Source organism: Heliangelus exortis, chromosome 8 (genome assembly GCF_036169615.1).
Source record: "Heliangelus exortis chromosome 8, bHelExo1.hap1, whole genome shotgun sequence".
Classification (NCBI taxonomy): domain Eukaryota; kingdom Metazoa; phylum Chordata; class Aves; order Apodiformes; family Trochilidae; genus Heliangelus; species Heliangelus exortis.
The window spans coordinates 17,391,625-17,413,971 of NC_092429.1; the positions used below are offsets into that span (position 1 = coordinate 17,391,625).

Sequence of the window (22,347 nt, forward strand, 5' to 3'; positions counted from 1 at the left end):
TATTGTTTATATTTTATAAATTATATGTATATATTTGATTCCAGAACATTCTCAACCTTATTATGGTCAGTGTTGAAACAAACCCTTCACAGCCAAACTATTTCTCAGGACCTTCTGTTCCCAAGATGGTCAGCAGCACCTCTGACTGAAGATGTAAAAATCTGTTCTGGCATATAATGAGTGCCAAGGTGAATTATAGACATAAATTGAAAATTAATTTACTGATTTGTTATGTAAAGATCAAAGTCTGGAAAGACTCAAATCCATGAAGCTGTATTTTGTGGTTAGATTTAACAATATGGTTATATTTTTTTAAAATGAACACTAATTAAGAAGACTAACTAAAATCTAGATAATTTTAAATTTAGATACTTGATAATTTGATAAAGCTCCCTATGAAATTCCCTCAACCTCAATCTATACAACCTGCAATTGTAAAAAAAGAAAAAACACCACAACAAAAGCATTCTGTAAAAAGGTTTATAACAAGTAAGTTGTTCCAGCTTGTTATTTTTCTTGAAGTCTTAATTGTGAAATTTCTTCTTCTTCCGATTCCTCTTCCCTGCTGCAAAAGCTGCTCTTTCACTCATGATCTCCTGATACTTCTTTTTATTATATCTGAACAAAATAGATAATTTACTTTTAAGCATGGTAAACCAAAGTTGAGGAAAAAAATAACATGGAAAGTACATATATAATTTGCCAAATTGAGTTCTCTCATATTTTCCCAGTGAGATTTATTTTAATCTTGTACACTTCTGCATACATAGAGGGAAATTGACACTTGCACTATTGATAAATGCAGGTAAATCTTTTTTGGAAGTAAATTTCATTGAAGAAACTTATTTTGGCATAACTGGTGGCTTTTTTGTTGCATATGCCCTCACATTTTCAGCAGTTTGCTAAAACATTGCTACTGCTCATAGTGGGAAGACTCATCAGTTCCAACAATACTATGGACAAATTATACCCATTTTTATAACTGTCTTCTCAGGAAACTCAAAATCATCAATCTTACTCTACTCAAAGACTGAAAACTGAGATGAGATCAACACTAAACAATGACAGGATTTACTTACTGAACCTGGGTTGCCAGCTCCTCCACTACAGATTCTTATGTACCTTTATGTACCTTATGTACCAACACAGATCACTGCACACTGAGCTGTACTGAAACTTTTAAAAGTGAGGCTGAAACCTGAAAAGTACCTGCACTAATGTTGAACTATCTAGTTAAAGCCCTTAATTAGTCACAACATTATTTAACTGATCAAATTTCAAAGCCATTAATTGTTAAAAACTGCTTCTAACAATAACCTTAAAAATCAAGCCAAGCCTGAAAGCTAAGAAATAGCTACACTAACCAGCCTTCCCAACATTAACATTATTTTACAAGCCTGACATTAACCTTATAACCCCAAATCATGTACTACTTCCAAGAAAACATGCCATTATGTGACAGATGAAGACTAACATGATGTAATAACCAGTATCAAAATGGATCAACTAAGGCATCTTCTCTAGAAACTGTAGGTTAGACAAGCATTAATTAATTCAATCGTAGTCTTCAAGTAAGACTTCTAGAGCAATTCTGGTTCTTATGACAGGTGGCACAGAGACATGCTTATAAAACAAAATCACATCAACTTTCACACTCAGCACTCTTCTATTAAAACCTGTACAGACCCTTATTTTAGAAGTGAACCAGAATAGGGCTGATGGTTGAACTGACACTATTTTAAGAGCAACTACCAATAGCGATGACTCAAGCTGGATAAAACCCTTTTGTGAAGATAAAAAATATGCTTTCTCTGACTAATTATCCCCCATTCATTAGATTTTCTCAATGGCAGTGCTCCTTAAGTGCTATAACAGACTCAAATGTACTCTTTGAAGTGTAAAAAACCCTGTATAAGCTGAGTAAAAACAACAAAAAAGTTATATTCTTAACATATTTAATTATTAATAGATTCATTTTCAAATTACTAAAAATACTCCTCTCTTACACAGGATATTAGAATTGCAAAACCATTTAAAATACCTTCTAAACTCAGAATCTGCAAGCAGCTCTTCAACAATTGTTCTCTTCCTTTGTTTCTTAGGGATTCGACTATGGTAAAAGTCTATGGGGGAATCAACCACTGTTCCAACCTAGGAAACAGAAATGCAAACATTCTTGATGTTGATTATTTCCCCCCCCCCCTTTTTTTTTAGTCCTCAATGTAAAGACACTTACAGAGAAGGTCAGAATGGTAAATCTTACAGAGAAGGTGAGAAATGTAAACTATCAAAAGAATTAAGCAACATTTTGTATGCAGAGGCACTTTTTGTCTCATTGTTTAGTGCACAGAAGGCCTGAGCTTTAAAACTGCACAGTTTTCAATACTGGACTGCAGCATCAATCCTTGTATTCATTAAAAAATCCAGTTCTTAATTTTTAAAGGAAGGAAGTCCTTATGACCATTGTGGGTTTTGCTAGATGGCTACAGAGCAGTTAATCCAACTAATACAAGGGCTTCATTAAGGAATGTATCATATTTTTGCCAACCCACAATGTTATCCAGTTCTGATTGAGGTTTGAAGTGGAAATACATGGAGTGTTTCACCTAGTGAATAAGGACCTGTGCAGATCTCATTGTGTGGAAAACTTCTAAGTTTTTCTGTGCCAGAAACTTCATAACATACAAGACACTTCCTTTAGAGTGAAGTGGCAATATTTTGAGAAAGGAAAGCTATTTCCTCAAGCGTGCTAACTATTCAAACAGGAGCAAGCAGATGGAAGTTAATTACCACAGAAACTATAGAAATATTTTTCTTTATGTAAGCCACTTCAAAGCTGAGCTACAGCAGCAGAAATTCTGGCTGATCACAAAGCTAGCAGTCTCTTGTTCAAACTGTATTACCTAGTAAGAAAATAAAGGCTAATTATTTTCTATACACTTTTTTGAAAGGCTAATACTCAAAAAAAGCGGTGAAAACCCAGTCCACTGAGGGTTCAGGATAAAGAGTAAGTCAGGAAATTGTTTGGTACTATCAGATGAGATTACATTAAAAAAACCCAAAATATACATGTATGCAATAGAAAGTTAAGCAGTTGTAAACTGCAGCCAAGTGACCAAAGTGCTTTAATAATTAAGCTAGGAAATCAGATCAAGATGGAACATATCTACACAACAGGCAGGAAATAAGAGCTGTTCAAAACTTGAGCAGTACAATGCTACCTTCTGCTGCATCCTTACCTGGAAGTACTTGGGTAGACCATCTCTGTCATTCTTCTTATAAAAATGCTTAGGATCCAATGATGCTCTCATCTTCAAAACTTTAAGGTCATTTTTCAGTTCACTAGTGATTTCTGGGGCTTTCATACCAAACCAACCATCACCTGTTGTTTTTTCTCGCTCTGCCTAGGACGCAATACCAAGAACAATAAATTTGCATTTGCAACTAGGACAGGATAGAACAGGGGACTCTCCCTCCATCCAAAAAAATGCATAAAGCATTCAGAACATACTTCTGTACCTTAAAAAAGTGCATTTCATGACCTCTATAATGGGAAGGTCATCATCACTGTATAGAAGAGATTTGTAGCACCAGAACATGTTACCTTTCACTTTCTGGTGACTAAAAGAAAAAGACTAAAAGGATGGCTTTCCACAGAATGGCTCCAGAAATTGACTAAATTGCAGTTCATCTCTCCACTTCCAGTGAGGCTTGCATATGCACAGTCTCAGCATGGGGCTTTCTAGCAAAGACTGTTTTGTCATTTGGGGTATTATCAGCTCTTCACTTACCCTACGCTGTTTCTTCAGCTGGTGAAGTGATTGCCTGAAGGGTGGGACACATTCCTTTTTTTCAAAATCCGGAGTAATTATACTCTTCTGTAAGAGCTGCAGATATTGTTTTTTTAATGTTAAGACAGTCATCCTTGGTACAGATTTTATTGCTGTACCATATGTACACAACCTACCAAAGGAAACATGCAGAACCTAAGCAAGCACTATAAACAACCATTATTCTTGAGCTTCTTTGACCCACAATGAAAGGAGTAGGGACCTTCAAAACAGAACCCTAGCCAGCAACAGAAAGCAGCTGACTAGTTCTGGAAGAAGTGAGAGAGCAAATGCTCCGGAATAGAGAGGGCTATCATGGATGAGCCTAAAAAAATCTGTCTCAACAGAAAATAACAATGCCCTTTATCTCAAGGGGTGCTTTTGAAATAAAACTGCTAATTCTCTATTAAGATCTGTACAGACCTGTATTTACCGAAATTTAATCTTGCTATGGACTAAGTATCTTCTTAGTGGACCTTCAGCTTCTGTATCATTAAGCAAAGCTGCAGGCATAATCAACTTAGTTTTTGTTTTCAGGATAATACTGATACTTACACTGCATTTCAGTTCCTGAAGTGCCACATACATTTAAATTCTTACCATTAAAACCAAGTGTTTTGGCTAAAAAGTACTTTGGCCAAAAAATGGAGATTCTTAGCAAACTGTAAAACAGGATACTTGTTTAAAAACAAGCAACGCAACCTTACTAAATTAACATATTTGTGTTATTCTGGTCATAAGCAAAAGCGTAATTGTAAACACATTACCTGGTCCTCCTTCTTGTTCTTTAGTTTTTTCATTACACTTGATATAGGCTTCTGGGTTTTTTGTTTTGGATCAAAACTAATATATAAACCTCCAAGCTTCTTGATATTCAAACCAGGGTCAATGCTGCTAGAAAGATGCAAACTAAAAGGGAAATAATTAATGACTAGAATATTGTTAACAAGTATGCAGCTAAATCTTCTATTGTCCTCTGAGAAAAACAGAAAAAAATATTTATCTTTGTCTTCCCACTTGGGTTCAGTTCTGCAATGATTTTACTTCTTAAGATCTAGAGGAATATGTAACTAGAGATCACAGAAGATGATGACAAAAAAAGCCAAGTCACTACATGAAGTAAGACTTTAACAGAGAACAATGCTTGTGGAATCACTTCCACAAATCTTTCATATTAATTCTAATGGTATATTCCTATCTTAGATACTACTATCTTCTATAAAGTTGAGTTCTTAATTTGCTTAACCTTGCCAAAATAAGTCATGACCAGCACCCTCCTTCTATGCATTGAAAAATTGCTAGCTGAAGAGAAAAACAAAAGCACAAACACAGAGGTGGTAAAAATATTATCAACTCTTAGTGAAAAGTATGAAGATGCTAGAATTCATCCTAGGAATGTTTAAGTCCTTGTCTGTACAATAGTACTAGAAATAACATTATTAAACATTTCAAAACCAGTATATTTTGCCTTTTCTTCATTACTTCATTCAGGCAAACAAAGGAATATACCTGCAAACAATGTGCAATGGCTGACTCAAAAGGAAGTTCTTCATGACAAGAATGTTTAACACCTATAAAGTATTGTAGAGAACTATGGTAATATTTAAAGAGGTACAACAGGTATTTATTATTGCTTGAACGCTTGTTCATAGAAGCCATTTACAAACTTCTATTACATTGTGACTCATCTTCTATAATCCCTTTACAATGAGTGCCTGACTACGTTCTTGTGTCTTTTTGCCAATTAGAAGATTTTTAGAAGATTAAGACTTATTTATCCAATCTAAACAGAGTATTTTGCTTCAAACATATGAAGCATTTAAAAGGATTTTAGCAGAAGCTGGGCTACGGGAGCTCAAGAGGTCCCATCCATTTTATGATAGGCTGATTTCACTTGTAGCATCACCATCCCACAGCACAAGAACTGAAAATGTGGAAGTATATGCAACTGTTTAGGATTTTTAAAATATCACCTACTTAAGCATCATGTAAGGGATTTACTGGATTTTTGTTATTTACATCCAAACTATAATCATCCTCTGTTAAGAAAACTGTGACCTGAATAAGCAATTAAGTCAGACTGACCAACTTAGATTCACTTTGTTTTTTAAGTTGAACACATGCCATATACACATAAAGCCTCCAGATGCCTAAATATTTCAGAGTTCTGTTCTGCTACATACAAAGCAACAACAACATGATTTATGGACTATAATTATATCTTATAATTTGTGCAACCCCATTTTTAATGTCAATACAACTTATGTCATGAGTACTTCTGTACTCATCATTTAACACATAATATACATATCCTAGGTGCATGCTTTAATGAAATAGAGATCCTTTAGTTATTCCTATAAAGATACTTACATGTCCCTCTTATTTTTCAAGAAATCATCATCTTCATCATTCTCATCTTCATCTATCAGTTCCTCTTCAGCCTCTTCCAGATCTGAAGATCCTTCAACTTTTTCACTTCCTTCATGTTTACTTTCAGCATCACAATCTTGGTCTACCTGATCTAGATAATACTTCTGGCTGGAACTCATGCCAGGCTCAGTATCAATTACGAAAAGCCCTTCAGCATGCAGTGAATGTTTCTTTAACGATTTGTTGAGGGAAGGTGTCCTCTCATCTGCCTCTTTATAACACAGATTATCTTCAACTGCATCTATGTCTGCCATATCACTATTTTCAGATTCATCACTTTCATCTTTTGCCAGAAACAATGTAAAAGAATTGTTTCCACTGCTTGATCTTTCACTTCTGTGGGATACAGATTCAGGAGATTCTCCTGTTTGGTCTCCAGCACTGGATACACTGATTTTCCTGCATCTATCAGTTCTTTGTGCAACAACTGTGTCCTTTTGTGGGCTGCTCACTGCACTAGATCGCTCACCCTTTCTTAGTTTATCATCATGGGTGCAAGCCTCCTGTGCAGCTGCCTCAGCACCTGCTCTTCTGCATTCTGTAATTTTTTTACTTTCATTTGGTGTTATTTGCCCTTGGGATTCTAGAAATTGTTTGGGACTCTTATTCTGTGATTTCCCCTTCCTCAGAAGTATTTCACCATGATGGTCTTGTATTTGGCCACATTCTTCCTCTGAATCATCTACCCCAGCAGCCTGTGGATTTTTTATTGCTTTTTTTCCAGGCGATTCAGCATTGCTTTGTTTCATTTTTGCAAGATTGCTGGGCATCCTACCATTCAAAACTTCTTCCACGTCTTCACTCTGGGTCGTACTTGCAGATTTGCTTTTAGGTGAACTGGGTTCTTTATCATCCTCAATGACAGAGGAAGCATCTTCTACGTCAGAGATAAGTTCTGCAGCAGGTCTGGAATCAGAAATTGCTACTGGCTCTGATTTAACTGTATCCCCAATTAAATTCCCATCTTCTGAAACAATTATGCTTCCTTTCTCAGTCTGCTTACTATTTTCTAATTGTGATTTAATTTGCATGCTTCTTGTAATTCGTTTGGTAGTGATGGATGGTTCCAACTGAGAACTTAAGCAACATGACTCTGCATCAGAAACTTCTTCACCCTGGACCTCACAAACTGTATCAGGTTGGAATTTCTTTTTGCTTTGCCTTTTTCTTGTGGTTCTGGCAACATTAGTTATCTGGACACCAGAAACACTAGAGGAGCAAGATTCAGCTTCAGAGACATCATCTTCACCCAGAATCTTGGATAACTTATTCAGAAAAGCTGTCTTATCGTGTCTTTTTTTATTAGGAGAATCTGGCTGATAAGGAACTACAATTTGTCGTCTTCTTGTTACTCTTACAAACAAAGGTGTCTGAAAACCAGACACAGAAGAGCAGTTTGATTCTGTTTCTGACACCTCCCCATCAGCTTGTGCTGAACGAACAGTTGTTTTCTCATTTCCAGTAATCTGCAACTCTAAGCTATCACTGACATCTGACTTTGTTTCTACATGCTCCACCTCTTCCAACTGAAATTCCTGAATTACCTCTGGCTTATGAACTGATTTAGTTCTTCTTCTAGTCATCCTCATAAACACAGGAGTACTAATTTCAGCAGATGCCATCTAGAAAAGGAGTGAAAAAAATGAGATTGACAGATCAAACAACCCCATAAAAAGGATGCCAGTCAAATCACTAAGCCTTTTTAAACAAATCTAATTGAACTGACAACATATTACATGTTCCCAAGTAGCCCTGTGTATGTAGAACACAATAAACCATCCCTTGCTTATCTGTCTGCTGTCTTTCAGTCAAGACAGGAAGAAAAACGCACAGATCCATTAAAAAACATGAAAAAGTACATGAAGATATATAAACAAATATCTGTCTAATTCTAATAAGTTCTGGCAAGCTGTCATGGGAGGCAAATTTGTAAGCGATGCTCAGAAACAGAAGATTTGCTCAACTATGAAACACAAGCCTAGCAACTGGCAGAATGTGCTCCAAAACGGTTTTCATAACCTACTTTAGCAGAACAGACTGGCCTCACAACAACTGCAATGCGAGACATAATCTTGCTGCTTTAACCCACCCGTCTAAGTGCCCTGGAAGACAACTCAAAATTCTGGAAATTTAACACTCCGCAACACCAATATCTTCCCAAGACACAGAACCGTGTTGGAACACCACCAACCATGCTATTCAAGCTATCAATACTTACGCGACAGTGTTTTGGGATCTATTGGGAAAGCCGCATTAAGATGCTAAAGCTGCAGTGCAAAGCGAAACCCTCCCAAGCCCCGCACCCGGTACCTCGCAGCGTTGCAGGGCCTCACAACGTACGGCGGCTGCGGGCCCGGCAAGCGAAGGCTGCGGCACGGGCGGGGCGCCAGGCGGGCCCGGCCCTGCCCCAGCCCCGGCTGCGCAGCTGCCACCCCCGAACCCTGCGGAGCCGCCGCGCTGCGACGCCGACACCGGGGTCCCCACGGCATGCCGCGTGCGCACATTAAGATGGCCGCCGCGGCCGCCCCTGAGGGCGGGGGGCACCCGGCTGCCTATGCTCCCCGTACCCGATCCCCTCACCTCCGCCGCGTCTGCAGTCCCGGGGCCGGAGGAGCCACCGCCTCCTCCCCCGGCCCCGGTCCCCTGTTCCTTGCGGCGCGCCGCCGCGCGCCTGGTGGCCACCATCTTGCGTAGACGCCGGACCCGCCTTTGGGTCCGCCCTTCCGGCGCGGCTGCGCGGTCAGGGGGCGGGAGGGGGAACGCGGCGCGGCACCGGCGGGCAGGGAGGAGGCACCCAGCAGCGACCGGCGACAGGGGGGACACCGACCGAAAGTGAGCGAAGGGGTGCGCCCACTCCTTCCGAGAATCGCTGCGGCAATGGCAGAGCAGCACCGCGCGTCCCGCTCAGGGGAGAGGGTACGAGCCCTGAGGGCAGGAAAGCCCAGAGCCAGGGGGGCTCTCAGGACCCTCTTGTGGGTGTAAAATACTATCCATGAGAGTGTAAAATACTGTTATGGAGATGATGAAAATTCATACAAAAAACAAATCCAAACATATTAAAAGCCTACAAGAATTTAAAATTTTAATTCAAACTTTCAAGTTTCTCATGGATGGGAATCCCGTCTCTCCCATTCTGACACAAACAGATTAATGAGATGAACTGATAGAATGTTACGCTACTGGCAACTAGAAAAATAAGATTATCGTGTCTTGAAATTATCATGTGTTAAGGGGTAATTTTCTACATCAAGCAGTTAAAAGTTCACAGAAATGAAAATATGCCATTAGAGCAGCCTATATATTATTTTAGTACAACTCTTGTTTTGTAGCATTTCAATTTATGAAACAGTACACATGCGAGTCTGATACAGCACAGAATGTCAACAGCCAAATACAGAATTCACAGATAGTGGTTAATCACCAGCAGCACACAACTCAAACCTGGCAGGGAAGTTTAATATGAAACTCATGTAATTTTTTAACATTAATACAAACTGCCCCAATATTAAAAAAATACTATCTTGATTAGAAAAAAAATTCAAACTTTTATTGATGCAACACTAGTTCCAGTTTGCCCCATCCCTCATTTATCACAAGAGCTGAAGTAATACAAGACAATTTCCCAGTATTTGCAACCTGCAGACAAGATAAATTTGAGGCCTCATATATTTTTAAGTACACTGAAAAAGATTCATGTTTTAACCTAGTGGAATGGATTACAGGAAGCTGACGACATTCCATAAACACTGCCTACAAGCATTTAAATTTCATTAGCTGCCAACGTGACAGCTGAAATTTGAAAAATACTGGTGAAAATTCATTCCCTTAAAGTCCAAATCTCAAAATATGTACAGCTAAGTTAATTAGTACTACTGGTATGAAGCCCTGCTCCTGCCTGAAATCAAAAGGAAAACGAGTAATTTAGACTGTCAGTATCAAGCTCCTGTTGAAATAAAAGTTGAGCTTTCGCTATCTTTTTTGATTTAAAGGCCAAGAAAATGAGAAAGACTTCAAACAGAAAGACTGTGTTAAACTGAAGCCTTGCCTTAGCTGCAGCAATCTCTCTAGGATTCAAAAGCCAGTGCACTGAGCTACTGCCAACAGAAACACCTAAATTAAAGCTAAACCGTGCTTGCATTATTTGTGAAGGGCACTCAAGCAGCAAAGTTTCTCAGGCAAACTCAAAGGAAGTAATCCATTTGATACATTTCCATAGTGAAGAGCTTCAGCATCTACTAACTATTCTGACTTGACTGATTCTGACTGTGTAGTATCAAAAAAGACAAGCCACAGTTGAAAAAGACAGTCATGATTCAATTTTGATTAACAGATTTTTCATTGCTTGTTTTCAATTTTGACTTAAACATTCACACAATAATACATTTTCTATTTCAAATAGTAAAGATTCTGTCACACTTCTGCAAACATTAAACCAAGCATATTGAGGCACAAAGAAGCCAGAAGGTATTTCAAGTAGCTGTCAGAAAATAATTTGGAAGATGTGGTGGGTTTTTGTTCTACATTATAGAAGTCTTTTACACTATATTAAAAATAAACCAATTCTCCCATACACACAAATTAAACAGCTGACTTGCCTAAATATACACATCAAGTAATGAGATATCAGTTTAGTTGGGGGAAGGGAATAATTATTCAGAAAGCAATTTTCTATAAAAAAGTAGTCCTTGAAATATAGGTACATGAGATAAGTAACTCTTATTATTTAAGTGAAATTTATTTTTTCAAAAAATAAAAATATATAAGTTTCTCTATACTACCTACTGGCAGCTAAAATATCATGATAATTTTACAGTGAACTGGTCATAAAAAGAAAAATATTTTAAACTGTTTATCTAAAGATAATGTCAATCAAAAACAACCCAAAAAATGTTTGAAATGTCAATAGGTTAAGAAAAGCAGAACACCGCAGATGCTCTTGCTGACACCACACTGAATAGTTACATCTTTTGGTCTTTGTTACAAATGCTGTAAAAGGGTTTCTATGAAAAAAGCAATGTTCCCCCACATCTCCAAGAAATTTAAACAGCAAGCCATTAAAAAAAAAAAAAAAAAAAAAAAAAAAGGGGAAGTGTTTCAAGAAGCATTTCTTTTAGCTTGCATGATATAGCCTTTGGACTTGATAATTCCTCTGCTTTTAACAATGACTGAATACCGAAGAATCCATAAAGGAATCCACTCATGTGCTTTCGTGCTCTGGATGCTTTCCTGAAGAACTTCTTGGAAACTGGCTTCACAAAGTAATTCTGAAGTTAGAAAAGGATATTCATAGTTTAAATAAAGTCAGGTAAACAGCTGCAGAAAGCAACACTTCAGAAGCCTTTTCCTATATTAAAAATTTTTGTGCCAGATACTTCACAGATCCACTCTTCCAGAAGCCACATAGGCTAAAAGTAGCTGAATATTACAGACGAAGTCTTCATGACCCCTTTTTTTGCAACTTTGAGTATTTCTCACAAAACTAATTAACTGAGATTCCTACAGTATCAAATGGAGTTGATCAGCAGAGCCACAAGCAGGAAAAAAAAAATAAATTCAGAAGCTAGCTTAACAAAACAGAGGCAAGTAAAGCATATGGCTGACATCAGCGAAGTCCTGCACATTCTGTTACCTCTGCAGTCACTGGCAGCTCAATATTCAGTCATTTCCCATAGCTAAGCTCACAATAATCACAAGCCTCAAAAGCCTGGGGCTTAGCAAGGCTAGAAAGCTTAAAATGGGCTTCTGTGTCACACAGCAGAAAAAGCAAATACAAATCCTCCTAGTTTCCTCTGGAAAGTCAGTCAAAGGAATAATCTCTTTGATGAGGAGAGTTCCCAAAAGGTAGTCTCAAGATTCTTCAGCTGACCATTACAGAAAAGTTAAGCTTAGCAAACAATGCATAAAGGAAGCATTCCTTGCTTTGTTTTCTATTTGAATCCTCTTCTTCACTTTGTAACTCTCAATAGAGAGTATTTACTAAGCTGCAGATTTCATCTTGGGCTTCACAGGACATGGAAATTGTTGGACTGAATGGCAATTCATCTTGCATGCTGCTGAGTCAGTACAGATACATGCTAAAGGATTGATGAAATTAATCATTTGTAATAGTGGTACTATAGAACTGGTACCTCAAATACTTCTTTTCTTTGGGGGAGGAATGGGAAGAAAGCAGAAAGAAGGAAAAGTATGATCATAATGAATACTTGATCGTAAGGAAGAATGTAAGGAAGGAATGAACTAAACATTAAGACTTGTGTAAAATTCCAGCAAGATATTTAAGGCTTCATTATGGTGAAGAAGATTAGATGATGTTAGAGAGAAACTAACATAATATCCCAGAATATTCTAGGGAGTTGGTAACTCAGAGTTCTAGAGTCTAAAGGAAAGCCTTCAAGTCCTTCAATCATTCAATAAACAAATCTCTGCATTAAACATGTAAAGAATTTACAGCAAGTCCTTTTGTCATAGTTATTTTACGTTATTTTAAGATTTTAAGAAATCACTGATTTGAAGAAATCCTGCTTAAAGTGTAATGATTTTGTGTGTCTAAGATTAACAACCTACTAAAAAATCAACTGACCATCAGCATTTCTATGCAAGCTACTTCACAGACAAGTTCTAGGCACATGGAATTTCTTTTGTCATTTACTGGCCTTCAGCAATACAAATGTAATTTTATGTTTGTGGAAATATGCTATTTTTAATATATGTAGTAAGAATTTCACAGTAGTTTGTTCTTTACTTTTTTCACTGATTAAACAATTTCAATAAACTACCCACAGCTGGGAGACTGCCTTCCCCCCTTTCTTGAAACAAAACAAAGAATATTCTATAAAGGTGAAACTTTTAGAATCCTTCATTCAAGATTCAAATGTAATGAAGTCTGAAATTCAGAGAAAGATTGTTCTTGATTTTGCACTGAATAAAATGCATTTAGAAGTCTTCTGTTAACTTCTCTCTCAAAGTCTTACCTTTTGGGTCATTGTGAGTTAACAGCTGTATGTCAAACTGCTTCGCAAATGCTGTGAGATCAGGTGGCATCACACAACAGGAAGCTAGATTCACCTGATTACTACTTGGTTTCACCTGAAATTAACAGAATACCTTTATAAGAAGAAAAATATTAATGTAATTATTTTAGTTGTTTCCCTCATCTCTATTAGAACAGAAATTTTGCTTTGAATGATTTGTGTTTGGCCACAAAGCCCAAAACCAGAATAGGATCTAACTTCAGGTGCTCCCACAGCAAGACACGTACTAACACTTTCTGGCTTCTCATTTGCTGTGCTCCCTGAACAGCAGCAGGTCATAGAGAAAAGATCATAGAGGTGTTATTTTGAAAAACACTTAAAAAAAATGACTAATTTTTGTTAAGGATATATAATTTACAGTCTTCCATGCCTTTAGTTAAGTGCCTGGATCAGAGCAAATTAAAAGGGACTCAGCACTGACTCTCTACTCATCCATGCTGCATCCATGATTACCATGCAGGTGGTCATTAATCCCCTCAATTTTCCTTCTCTCAGTGTACACAAGCTTCAGGAGCACACTCTAAGCAGGACCTCTTGCACAGATTCAGTATGCTCACATACCACAAAAGGAATGTCATAAGAGGAGTATTTGAAGTGCTAATAAGGAAACAGTAAATGCACAAGCACACATGTATACATGGGTGTATACTAGTGTAGACCCCTAACACTAAATTATGAGAGACAATTCAACACCTCGGACAACAAAACTGTTGTGCCACTTGATTCACAGCCTTTCTCTTCACATTTAAGCTTAGCACTCAAACAGCATTTTCCAAAGGGAAAATTCCACCATTCACAGCACAGATTGAACTGAAAACAGCTATGTTTTCACAGTCACTGGAATAAAACTGAACACTTAGGAGTACTCTTTACACTCCTTTTTAAACATAGAAGCATTTAAAAATTAAATTATAACTACTTCAAATAATCTGCTACAGAAAAGACACCTTACATAGACAGCTTTTGCTTGCCTATATGTAAGAACATCAAGCAACAATCACACAGAGCTTCTCCCACCTTGAACAACTTTGTGACCATCCATAATATGCTGAAAATAACAGCAGTAATCAATATATAGCATATAAACCTATTTATAACAGAACTTTGTAACTGTGACAGCCAACGGAACAGTTACTCAACACTAGAAATGCTACAAGTAGGAAGTTTGTTCTCACCTGTGCCCACAGATACAGCTGCTCCAAAAGTGTTTTATCTAGGTCAGAGGTACCTATGGCAACAATCTTACTGTTTTGAACTAGATTTTCAAGTTCTTTCCAATAAGGCTGCAAATACTCCAAGGAGAGGCTAGTTCCCTCTTCAACGGGAGGTGGGGCAATAATGACTGAGTCTAACTGAGCAACTCCAAGGGCAGAACATGCTGAGGGAAAAAGAACAGAGAGACTGCAAAAATCTCTTGTGATATACAAAGATCAGTAGCATGACTTCAATTCAGCCAAACACAGAGCTCCGAAGTCCCTCTGCTAGCTTGTCATTCATCATTTGAAACTGAGGGTATCAGCAGTCAAGGATAGTAACACAATGTTTTTATAAACATACAGCTGAAGTTCAAGTTTCAACTGTAAGGGAAAAAACCCAAAACCCATCAAAAACACCACCACCAAACAAAATGTGCAACCTTTACTCCTTTTCAATTTTTTTCAGTAGTATGTCACAGCTGTCTCCCGGGGAAAATTGTGTTTTGAAAATTCTGTGTGAGACAGCTGTGACATACAATTCTTGATTCCTTCAGTCTCCACTTCTTCCAAAATTTCGAAACTTTCTCCTGGAATTGTAAACCAAGTTCAGGGCACAGACTAGGAGAATGATATGATATATATGATAATATAGATTAAAAGCACACCAAATAGAGATATTTACATTTACATAGAAAGAAGTGGCAAGTCTTGGAGCATCACTGAGCTTTAGGAAAGATGAAAGTCATGAGGCCTCTTCTGTACAACAAAAGAATAAAACTAAGTCACTAAATAAATTATTTTCTTCTGGAGATGGATTCTATAAATGTATTTTTAACAAATACATTTGTTAAATGTACAATTTAAATAATAATTTAAATAATAATTTAAATAATAAAAAATTAAATCTACAACTTGCAGTAGAGAGCCTATTAACTGGGGTACCAATATAAAAGAATGGCAACCCCTTAGGCTCAACTTGCTTCATACAGTACTGTGCTGCCCAGAATTACTGCTGTGTTGGGATAACAAAACTTATCACTAGAGCCACTGTATTATTTTCAATAAAACTTTACTATTTCATCTGCTGCTTGCAATTTTGTCTTAGTTCCAAAATAACCTCTGAAATACTGCAGTTACTAGCAAAGTCCATCCTGTTAAAAACTGGTAACCAACAAGTGTTAAGAACTATTCCACTACTTTTACTAAAACATCACATGCTAATTACTGTTCAACAAGTTTTATGAGAAAGAATAAAAACTTGCTTCTCCTTGGAGAAAGGAATCAGATTTGAGCTTGTGGACCCAAGCAGTCCCCATTTAATAAGTTTACTAACTGAACTAACATGGAAGTAGACTTGATCACCTAAGTCCCCCTTCAGAGACAAGCAGGATATGCTCGTGACAGCCACTGAATACACCTCTTTGATGGAAAAGGTTCTACATTTATTTCCAAACACCGAAGCAAAAAAGAAACCCTAACACAAGTTTGAGTTTCACACTTACCCATGTCAACTGCATCTCTGATTGATGAAGAGTTTGATCCAACGATGAAAAGTTTCGCTATTTTCAAAGAAACTGGAATCAATAACTAAACAGGCCAGCTATTATTAAATATATAGTTATTTACTTTTGCTATATGCACTACTCACGAGTTCTTGGGTAAAGGATTCTTAGCATATACACCAGTTACTTCAAAAATTGGAGAAAAACACCTTCTGAAAGGTGACTGCCCAATAAAAACACTGTTCTCTTAGAATTCAAAGCTGTTGTGCAGTCAGAACAAAAAAATCATCCAGTTAGATGATGTAATAAGCTGTAAAGCTGGCTTTAAACATCAAGACACTAAGCAGTAACCTTAACCTGTATAAAAACCCCAAACATAACAGTACAAACAGACCTCTTCACAACTTACTGAGACTCAAAATGTACTAGTGTTAGTTTGGACTGCCTCCTTCAAGTTCATCATATTCAACCTGGAAAAATTATGCAAATAAACATGCTTCCAATGGCATTTCTTGATTGTAGTATTATCTTCAATATTTTGCTCACAGAATACATTTAAAATGGGGGATGCAAGTTTAAATAGGAAAATGCCAAGTTGCTTTAAAACCTGAAATACTAGTTCTAGTCTTAGATTACACATGACAGTGTAATCATCAGTATGCATTGATGTCATTTCACTTTGCCATTACAAAATATACAAGTATAAACATCATCTTAATAACTGCATATGAAACCTTCCTATGCCACCAGATTTTTGACAATATTCTTACCTGATACTTTCAGCTCATCCCTTTCTTCAGGATTTATTTTTTCTATTGCTTGAGCTACTGCACATTCCAGAACCTCCAGTATTTCCTATAGTAAGTACACCAGACTTAGGAACAACTCATCAAGAAGAGATAGCAAGTTTCTGAGGAATGTTCTTAAGTAATTAAAAATATTCCCAAACTTAAAAGCATTATGGCAGTTAGAAATAAAAACGGTATAAAAATGCAGCAACAGAAAGAAACCAAAAGCTTCTTGATCTCCAAGGGGTGGGGAGACAAGAAAATTAAGCTATATCTAATAGCCCCTATATCTAATATCTAGGGGCTACATCTAATAAGCCCCTAGCATTAAAAAAAATTTAAAAATCATGAATGACTGCTAAGTATTACAAGAGTAAGATTTAGTAGTGCTCTGATTTCTGATGGATGTGCAAATTCAAACTGCCTTGCTTTAAAAAGAGACAAAAAAACAGATTTAAAGAAAACATCAGAATTAAGGGAACCTCCTTTATAGAAGTGTTTCGTAATTTCAGTGAAGTCTAGGATGAAAATACTGTAAAATTCAGATTTTAAACTAATTTTGAAGCTGAAAATTAGGTAAATTTTAGAGATTTCACCTTCTGTCCTCATTTAAGAATAGGCTTAGGTCAGATGGTATAAGATGACTTACTTAAGGTTTGCATGGGATTTTGTATTATACACACATGTATACACCACCTCCAACAGAACTCTTCAGTAATTTTTGCTGCCCTACCAAAAAAATCCTCAAGCAAGTCTTGAAGTGATTCCATGCAGTCAACATTTTAAACAAACAAAAAAATTCAGTGGTAGGCTGTGGTTTGATTTTTGTTGTTGGTTCTTGGGTTTTTTTTTTTTTTGTTAATTACTGGAGACTAAGATAATTCATAACTGAGTTTGGAATCATGCAGTTGACATGTTTTGACAGTAAAACCCAGCTCTGCTCTACATTATTATGTTTAAATGGATTGCTACATCTTACAGAGCCAAATATTTGTCTCTTCCTGAGCAATCATCTGATCTTTCCCAAATCATTCAACAATAACTGCTGTACCACACTCCAGTGTGGAATGCAGCAACGTGCAGTTGATGCCATCAGTACACATGGGCTGGTAACAATACCTAAAGAAACCATTGGGAAAGTTGATTGATTTTTTTGTTTGTTTTTAAATGAAGCATGGTAATTTTTCACAAAGCAAACAATGTATTTAGTGGGAATCTTACTCCTTTTCTGAATTTCAGAAGCAATAATGAAAGAGGAATGGGCAAATACACCAAAATCTTGATGTCTGCTGCCTGTGACAGTGGTTTTAAGAATTACATGGAGGTCTTTGGCTCCAAAAGGAAAAAATGCCACTTCTGCATCTTCAGAAATATTTCTGAGACAACAAAGGCAATGTTTCAGAGTTCCCCACCAAACCAGATGATATTCAGGTATCTAGTTCATCGTATCCACAGTTTAGGTAATTCTCCATTGAGTTTTACAAGCATCCTAGCAAGCTTCTAAGGTACACAGATTTGATTTTTTTTTTTTTTTTTTTTTTTTTTGAGTGTGATTGCCCCAATAATTAACATGAAATCTTACAGAACAGAACTTACTTTGCCAAGAACTGTCTTATTTGCCATCAATAGATTCTTTACTTTGGCATTTCTTAACCTCTCCAAATTTACTAAATGGAAAATAAAAATAAAGAGGGGTTGAGAAATACTCTGTTGAGATATCTGGAGCTGCAGATACTTTTACAGTAATTTAATAAAGTAATTTATTTTTTTAAAAGTGTAACCAACTACATACTTCTCTGTTTTCACATGTAACATGGAAACATGCATAACACCTCTCCTACCTGATTTAGATCTTGTCCAATCTTGGAGCTCCATTCAGTAAGAGTTTTCTGAATGCAGTCCCGCACCTACAAGATATTTATTTGTATTGAAGCATAGGTATGTTGTAGTTACACAGAAATGTAACTCCTTGACACATAAGACAGACAGCAAGTGAACTAATGACACCGCTCCCACAACCACAGAAGATTCCTCCCCTATAGCTTGTATTTGAAACTTGTTCAAACCAGTTCACTTACAGATTTTCATCTTCTTTTTGGCAAATTGTTTGTGCAACAACACAAGTCTTGTGCTTGTTATTTGTCAGACCAATGCCATCTTTAATGGGAAGAACAATGCTAAGTAAGCAAGAACTAAGGCATGGGGTGGTTTGCTTTTTGGTGTTTCTTTTGGGTAGAGATTTTTAAGACAAAATGTAGTCAGATAATAGCCTACTTGATGTGACCTTGTTAGAAATGAGACGTCACAATCCATCACTAAATACTCACAATAATTACTTCTCTTTCCAAGACGCATCTCTTTTCATTTACTGCCTACTTATTATACTGTGCCAAACCACTAATGCTTCTAGTCCTTCACTACTGCCCAGAGAACCTTCAGATCCTGTCCCATACTTGCATTTCTCCTGCCTCCACAAATGCAAAATAAACTTAACTAGGATTCTGGTCATAGATTTTCTTGAACATAATAAAGCATAGCTATTAAGTCTAAATCAGCTATTTAACTGCACAGTGCTTCAGCTGTACCAATGCTCTAGTTTCCTCTCTTATACAGCTTGGGAGTTGTTACCTTGAAGGCTAAGTAAATGTACTTTCCAGGTTGGTAACTGCCACAGGTAGAAGCACTTTCGTAAGCTGCTGCTTTACTTTTAGCAATGTATTTTATATCTATATAGATAACTACGTCTTGCACCATTAATTAGCAATTTCTTGTAATACCTAACATTGGTTCAGAGTCCATAATACCACACACAAACTGGAAACCTACCTCTCCCCATAATACTACTACTTTGTGAACACAAATTCTGTACATTCTTTCCCAGTCACTTAAAACAGCATGGGAAAAAACTAAAAACTCAGTCAGAAGGCAAGAACTGACTTCCCCCTCACTAAATAGCTATCCACAATGCTTTAAGTCTTTAGCCTATTTTGATGCAACTTATAACATTACCTTTTCCTAAGGGAAAGTTAGACAGTCCTAAATATGCACATTCTACATATTGTTACTTTGCAACTCTAGCACTTCATATTTCTACTGCAGTTAGGATGTATGAGCTGCTGTTTCCAAAGCACACCATTCACATACCCTCAACACACATGAAAAATGCAGTATAGCTGACTGCTTGGACCAGCTCTTCCAAATACAGGTACATCCTCAAACTCCTAACATTAGGGTTCTGCCGCCGAGACCTATCTACCCACTACCGATACCCAAAAGAAGAGCTAAAAGCCAATTTCTTTCTAATAATTAATGTAAATTATTTGCTTTTGGAATTACAGCAACACTGGAAAGCAGGCAGCCTTCTGTTTAAATGCAGAGTTCCCTGTAAACAAATGAATTTAAATACCTTAACTAATAAGTTATGCAAAGTCTTTATTTAACAGCCCTCCAGAAAATTACATGAGTGCCCATTATGATACAACGCTCTCTTTGATAAAGAATCTTGCTCTGTTTCACACAGAATATTGTAATAAGAAACCAAACCAAATTAAAAAGTTATTATCTTATGACAACTAAATAAAAGTATGATGAATTCTTCCTTCTTATTACATCATTCTCCCATTCACCTTTCTTACAATTTGTGTTATTAACATGCAACCAACTTATAGAGCAGTAACAGTCCCATTATGCAGTGATAATCAGCCAAAATGTTAGTTCTTCTGATTATAAATGACCATTTTCAGATTACTGGGTCATGTTGGGTCAGCAAATACAGTGATGTTGAAGTTCATGGCCACAGAATCAGCCATTTCATCAGCATTACTGTAGGTGTTGACAAATATAGCTGAAGGTAATGTTTTTTAAGTAGTTCTTATAAAGTGCTTTCAAATTTTTAACAAAGAATGACATTCATATTGTCCTAAAGACAACAGTGACTAGTTTTTTCCCCGAGACCTCTCACGAACAAGAAATTATTAGAATTAATTTCGTTTCTCATAAATTGTAATACAAGTTCTTATCTATTCATATCTTTCTCTAACTAAGGAACTCCTTTGCCATTGCAGACAGTACTTGAACTTGTCAGCGATTTGGTTCTTCATTCCCCGAGAGCAGAAACATGGCTTGGTTTCTTCAGAGACTCGGAGATAGCAGAGGTATCCTTCCGGGGATACCTCTCTGGCTGGTGCTCGGGAGGCTGAGCCCGGTGGGACCGACAGCCTGGGGTGTGCCTGCAGCTTGCGGGACCCTGGGCACGGCCACCGGCTGCTCTGCTGGCTGGAACGGCCCGAGCGAGCCCAGGCTCGTCCGACTTCCCCACACAAAAGACAGAAAAGAAGAAAAAGGCCTGGTTTGCCTTTCCCATCGCTCCGGCGGGCACAGGCGCGGCACCGCCGGGGGAAACACTCCGGCCCCTAGCGGGACCGTGCAGGGCTCCGCACCTGCGCCGAGGCGGTCATCAGGGCGATTGAGCCCTTTCCGCCTCAGTGGCGGGCACCGGGCCGTGCTGACCTGCACCAGAAACACGAGCCCTACTCTGGGTAACACTTACATCCCTCGAACACCCCCGCACCCGCTGGCAGCGGCGAGGAACACCCGGCGCTCCCCCAGCCACCGCACGGGCTCCCCGGCTGCGGCACGGCCCCACCACAGCCCCCTCGCCGCGCAGGCGCCCGCCGCAGCCAGCCCCCCGCCTCAGGGCGAGCTCCTGCCGCAGCGCTCGGAGGGAAACCCCTGGGGCCCGCCCCGCTCACCTCCTCGCCGGGAGTGGCCGGGCACTTCTTGCGCAGACAGCCCCAGTTGAGGAGGTTGCCGGTCTGCAGGGTGAGGGTGGCCGCCCGCTCCAGCCGGGCGCGGGCACCGTCGGTCCCCATGGGGTTGTCTGGCGCTGCAGCGGTGGCCGGGCTCCCCGCGACACCTGCGGCACCGGGCAGCGCCGCGCCGTGACTCAGCACAAATAACGGCGGGGACAGGGGGGGCCCGCTTTGTAACCGTCCCCGGTCACATGGCAGGAGGACAATGGGCGGCGGGGCGGGCTCAGCGCTGAAAGGAGCGCGGCAACGGGCAGCGCGCGCCCCGCCAGCCCCGCCTCGCCGTCCCGCCGCGCGCCTGCGCGCCGCCCCTCACGAGGCGCCTGCCCTCACCGGGAAGCGCGAGGTGGGGCCTCCTCAGGCCGGGGCGGGCAGGGAGGACGGGCGGATAGACGGACAGGCGGCGGCCGGGGCCGACATGGTGTTTGTGTGTTCGTCCGGCCCAGGCGTCAGGGGCCGCGGGAATCGGGTGTCACGTCTTGAGGAGCGCTCGGGGTACGCGTGGTTCTGCCGGTCGGGCGCGGCCCGCGGTTCGGTGACAGCCCCCGCTCCGGCCCCCAGCGGGACCAGGCAGGGCTCCGCACCTGCGCCAGGCGGGAGCCGCTGCGATCGGGCGAGCAGGAGCTATTGATCTGCCCTGCAGGTTTAGTGCGATTAACGAAACCTTCCGAATTCTGGTCATGTTGCTTTTAAGTAACAAATGCTCGCTGACAGACTAAGATAAAAGGCCCAAAAAAGTAAACCAAGTGCTTGCTGAGCTTA

General features: G+C 39.0%; 2 protein-coding genes across 3 annotated transcripts; both read right to left on the reverse strand.

Moving 5' to 3' along the window:
• Positions 1 to 466: 466 nt before the first annotated feature.
• DNTTIP2 (deoxynucleotidyltransferase terminal interacting protein 2) lies at positions 467 to 8,981 on the reverse strand. Of its 2 annotated transcripts, none has more exons than XM_071750738.1 (7): positions 8,841 to 8,981; positions 6,201 to 7,882; positions 4,598 to 4,739; positions 3,792 to 3,887; positions 3,240 to 3,404; positions 2,042 to 2,151; positions 467 to 618 (listed from the first exon to the last, which is right to left on the reverse strand). In XM_071750738.1, exons 1-7 carry the CDS (start codon positions 8,943 to 8,945, stop codon positions 525 to 527), a joined length of 2,394 nt encoding a protein of 797 aa, XP_071606839.1. In that variant the 5' UTR covers positions 8,946 to 8,981; the 3' UTR covers positions 467 to 524. The 2 variants fall into 2 exon arrangements, with proteins under 2 accessions (XP_071606839.1, XP_071606840.1); XM_071750739.1 differs by lacking the exon at positions 8,841 to 8,981 and adding an exon at positions 8,479 to 8,663.
• Positions 8,982 to 9,331: 350 nt separating this feature from the next.
• On the reverse strand, positions 9,332 to 21,882 carry GCLM (glutamate-cysteine ligase modifier subunit). Its single transcript, XM_071750753.1, has 7 exons — positions 21,529 to 21,882; positions 18,619 to 18,684; positions 16,760 to 16,844; positions 15,990 to 16,046; positions 14,467 to 14,669; positions 13,232 to 13,346; positions 9,332 to 11,524 (listed from the first exon to the last, which is right to left on the reverse strand). The coding sequence occupies exons 1-7, from the start codon at positions 21,646 to 21,648 to the stop codon at positions 11,355 to 11,357; spliced, it is 816 nt and encodes a 271-aa protein (XP_071606854.1). The 5' UTR covers positions 21,649 to 21,882; the 3' UTR covers positions 9,332 to 11,354.
• Positions 21,883 to 22,347: the final 465 nt, after the last annotated feature.

Excerpts from the sequence above, each read along its gene's own strand:
- DNTTIP2 (XM_071750738.1), bottom strand. The coding sequence starts at position 8,945 with ATGGTGGCCACCAGGCGCGCGGCGGCGCGCCGCAAGGAACAGGGGACC. Across the intron at positions 3,405-3,791 it reads AGCTGAAGAAACAGCGTAGG|GCAGAGCGAGAAAAAACAAC; the intron begins GTAAGTGAAGAG and ends ATTGCGTCCTAG. Across the intron at positions 619-2,041 it reads GCAGATTCTGAGTTTAGAAG|ATATAATAAAAAGAAGTATC; the intron begins GTATTTTAAATG and ends TATTTTGTTCAG.
- GCLM (XM_071750753.1), bottom strand. The coding sequence starts at position 21,648 with ATGGGGACCGACGGTGCCCGCGCCCGGCTGGAGCGGGCGGCCACCCTC. Across the intron at positions 16,047-16,759 it reads GGATGAGCTGAAAGTATCAG|CGAAACTTTTCATCGTTGGA; the intron begins GTAAGAATATTG and ends CTTTGAAAATAG. Across the intron at positions 14,670-15,989 it reads CAGAGATGCAGTTGACATGG|CATGTTCTGCCCTTGGAGTT; the intron begins GTAAGTGTGAAA and ends TTTTTCCCTCAG.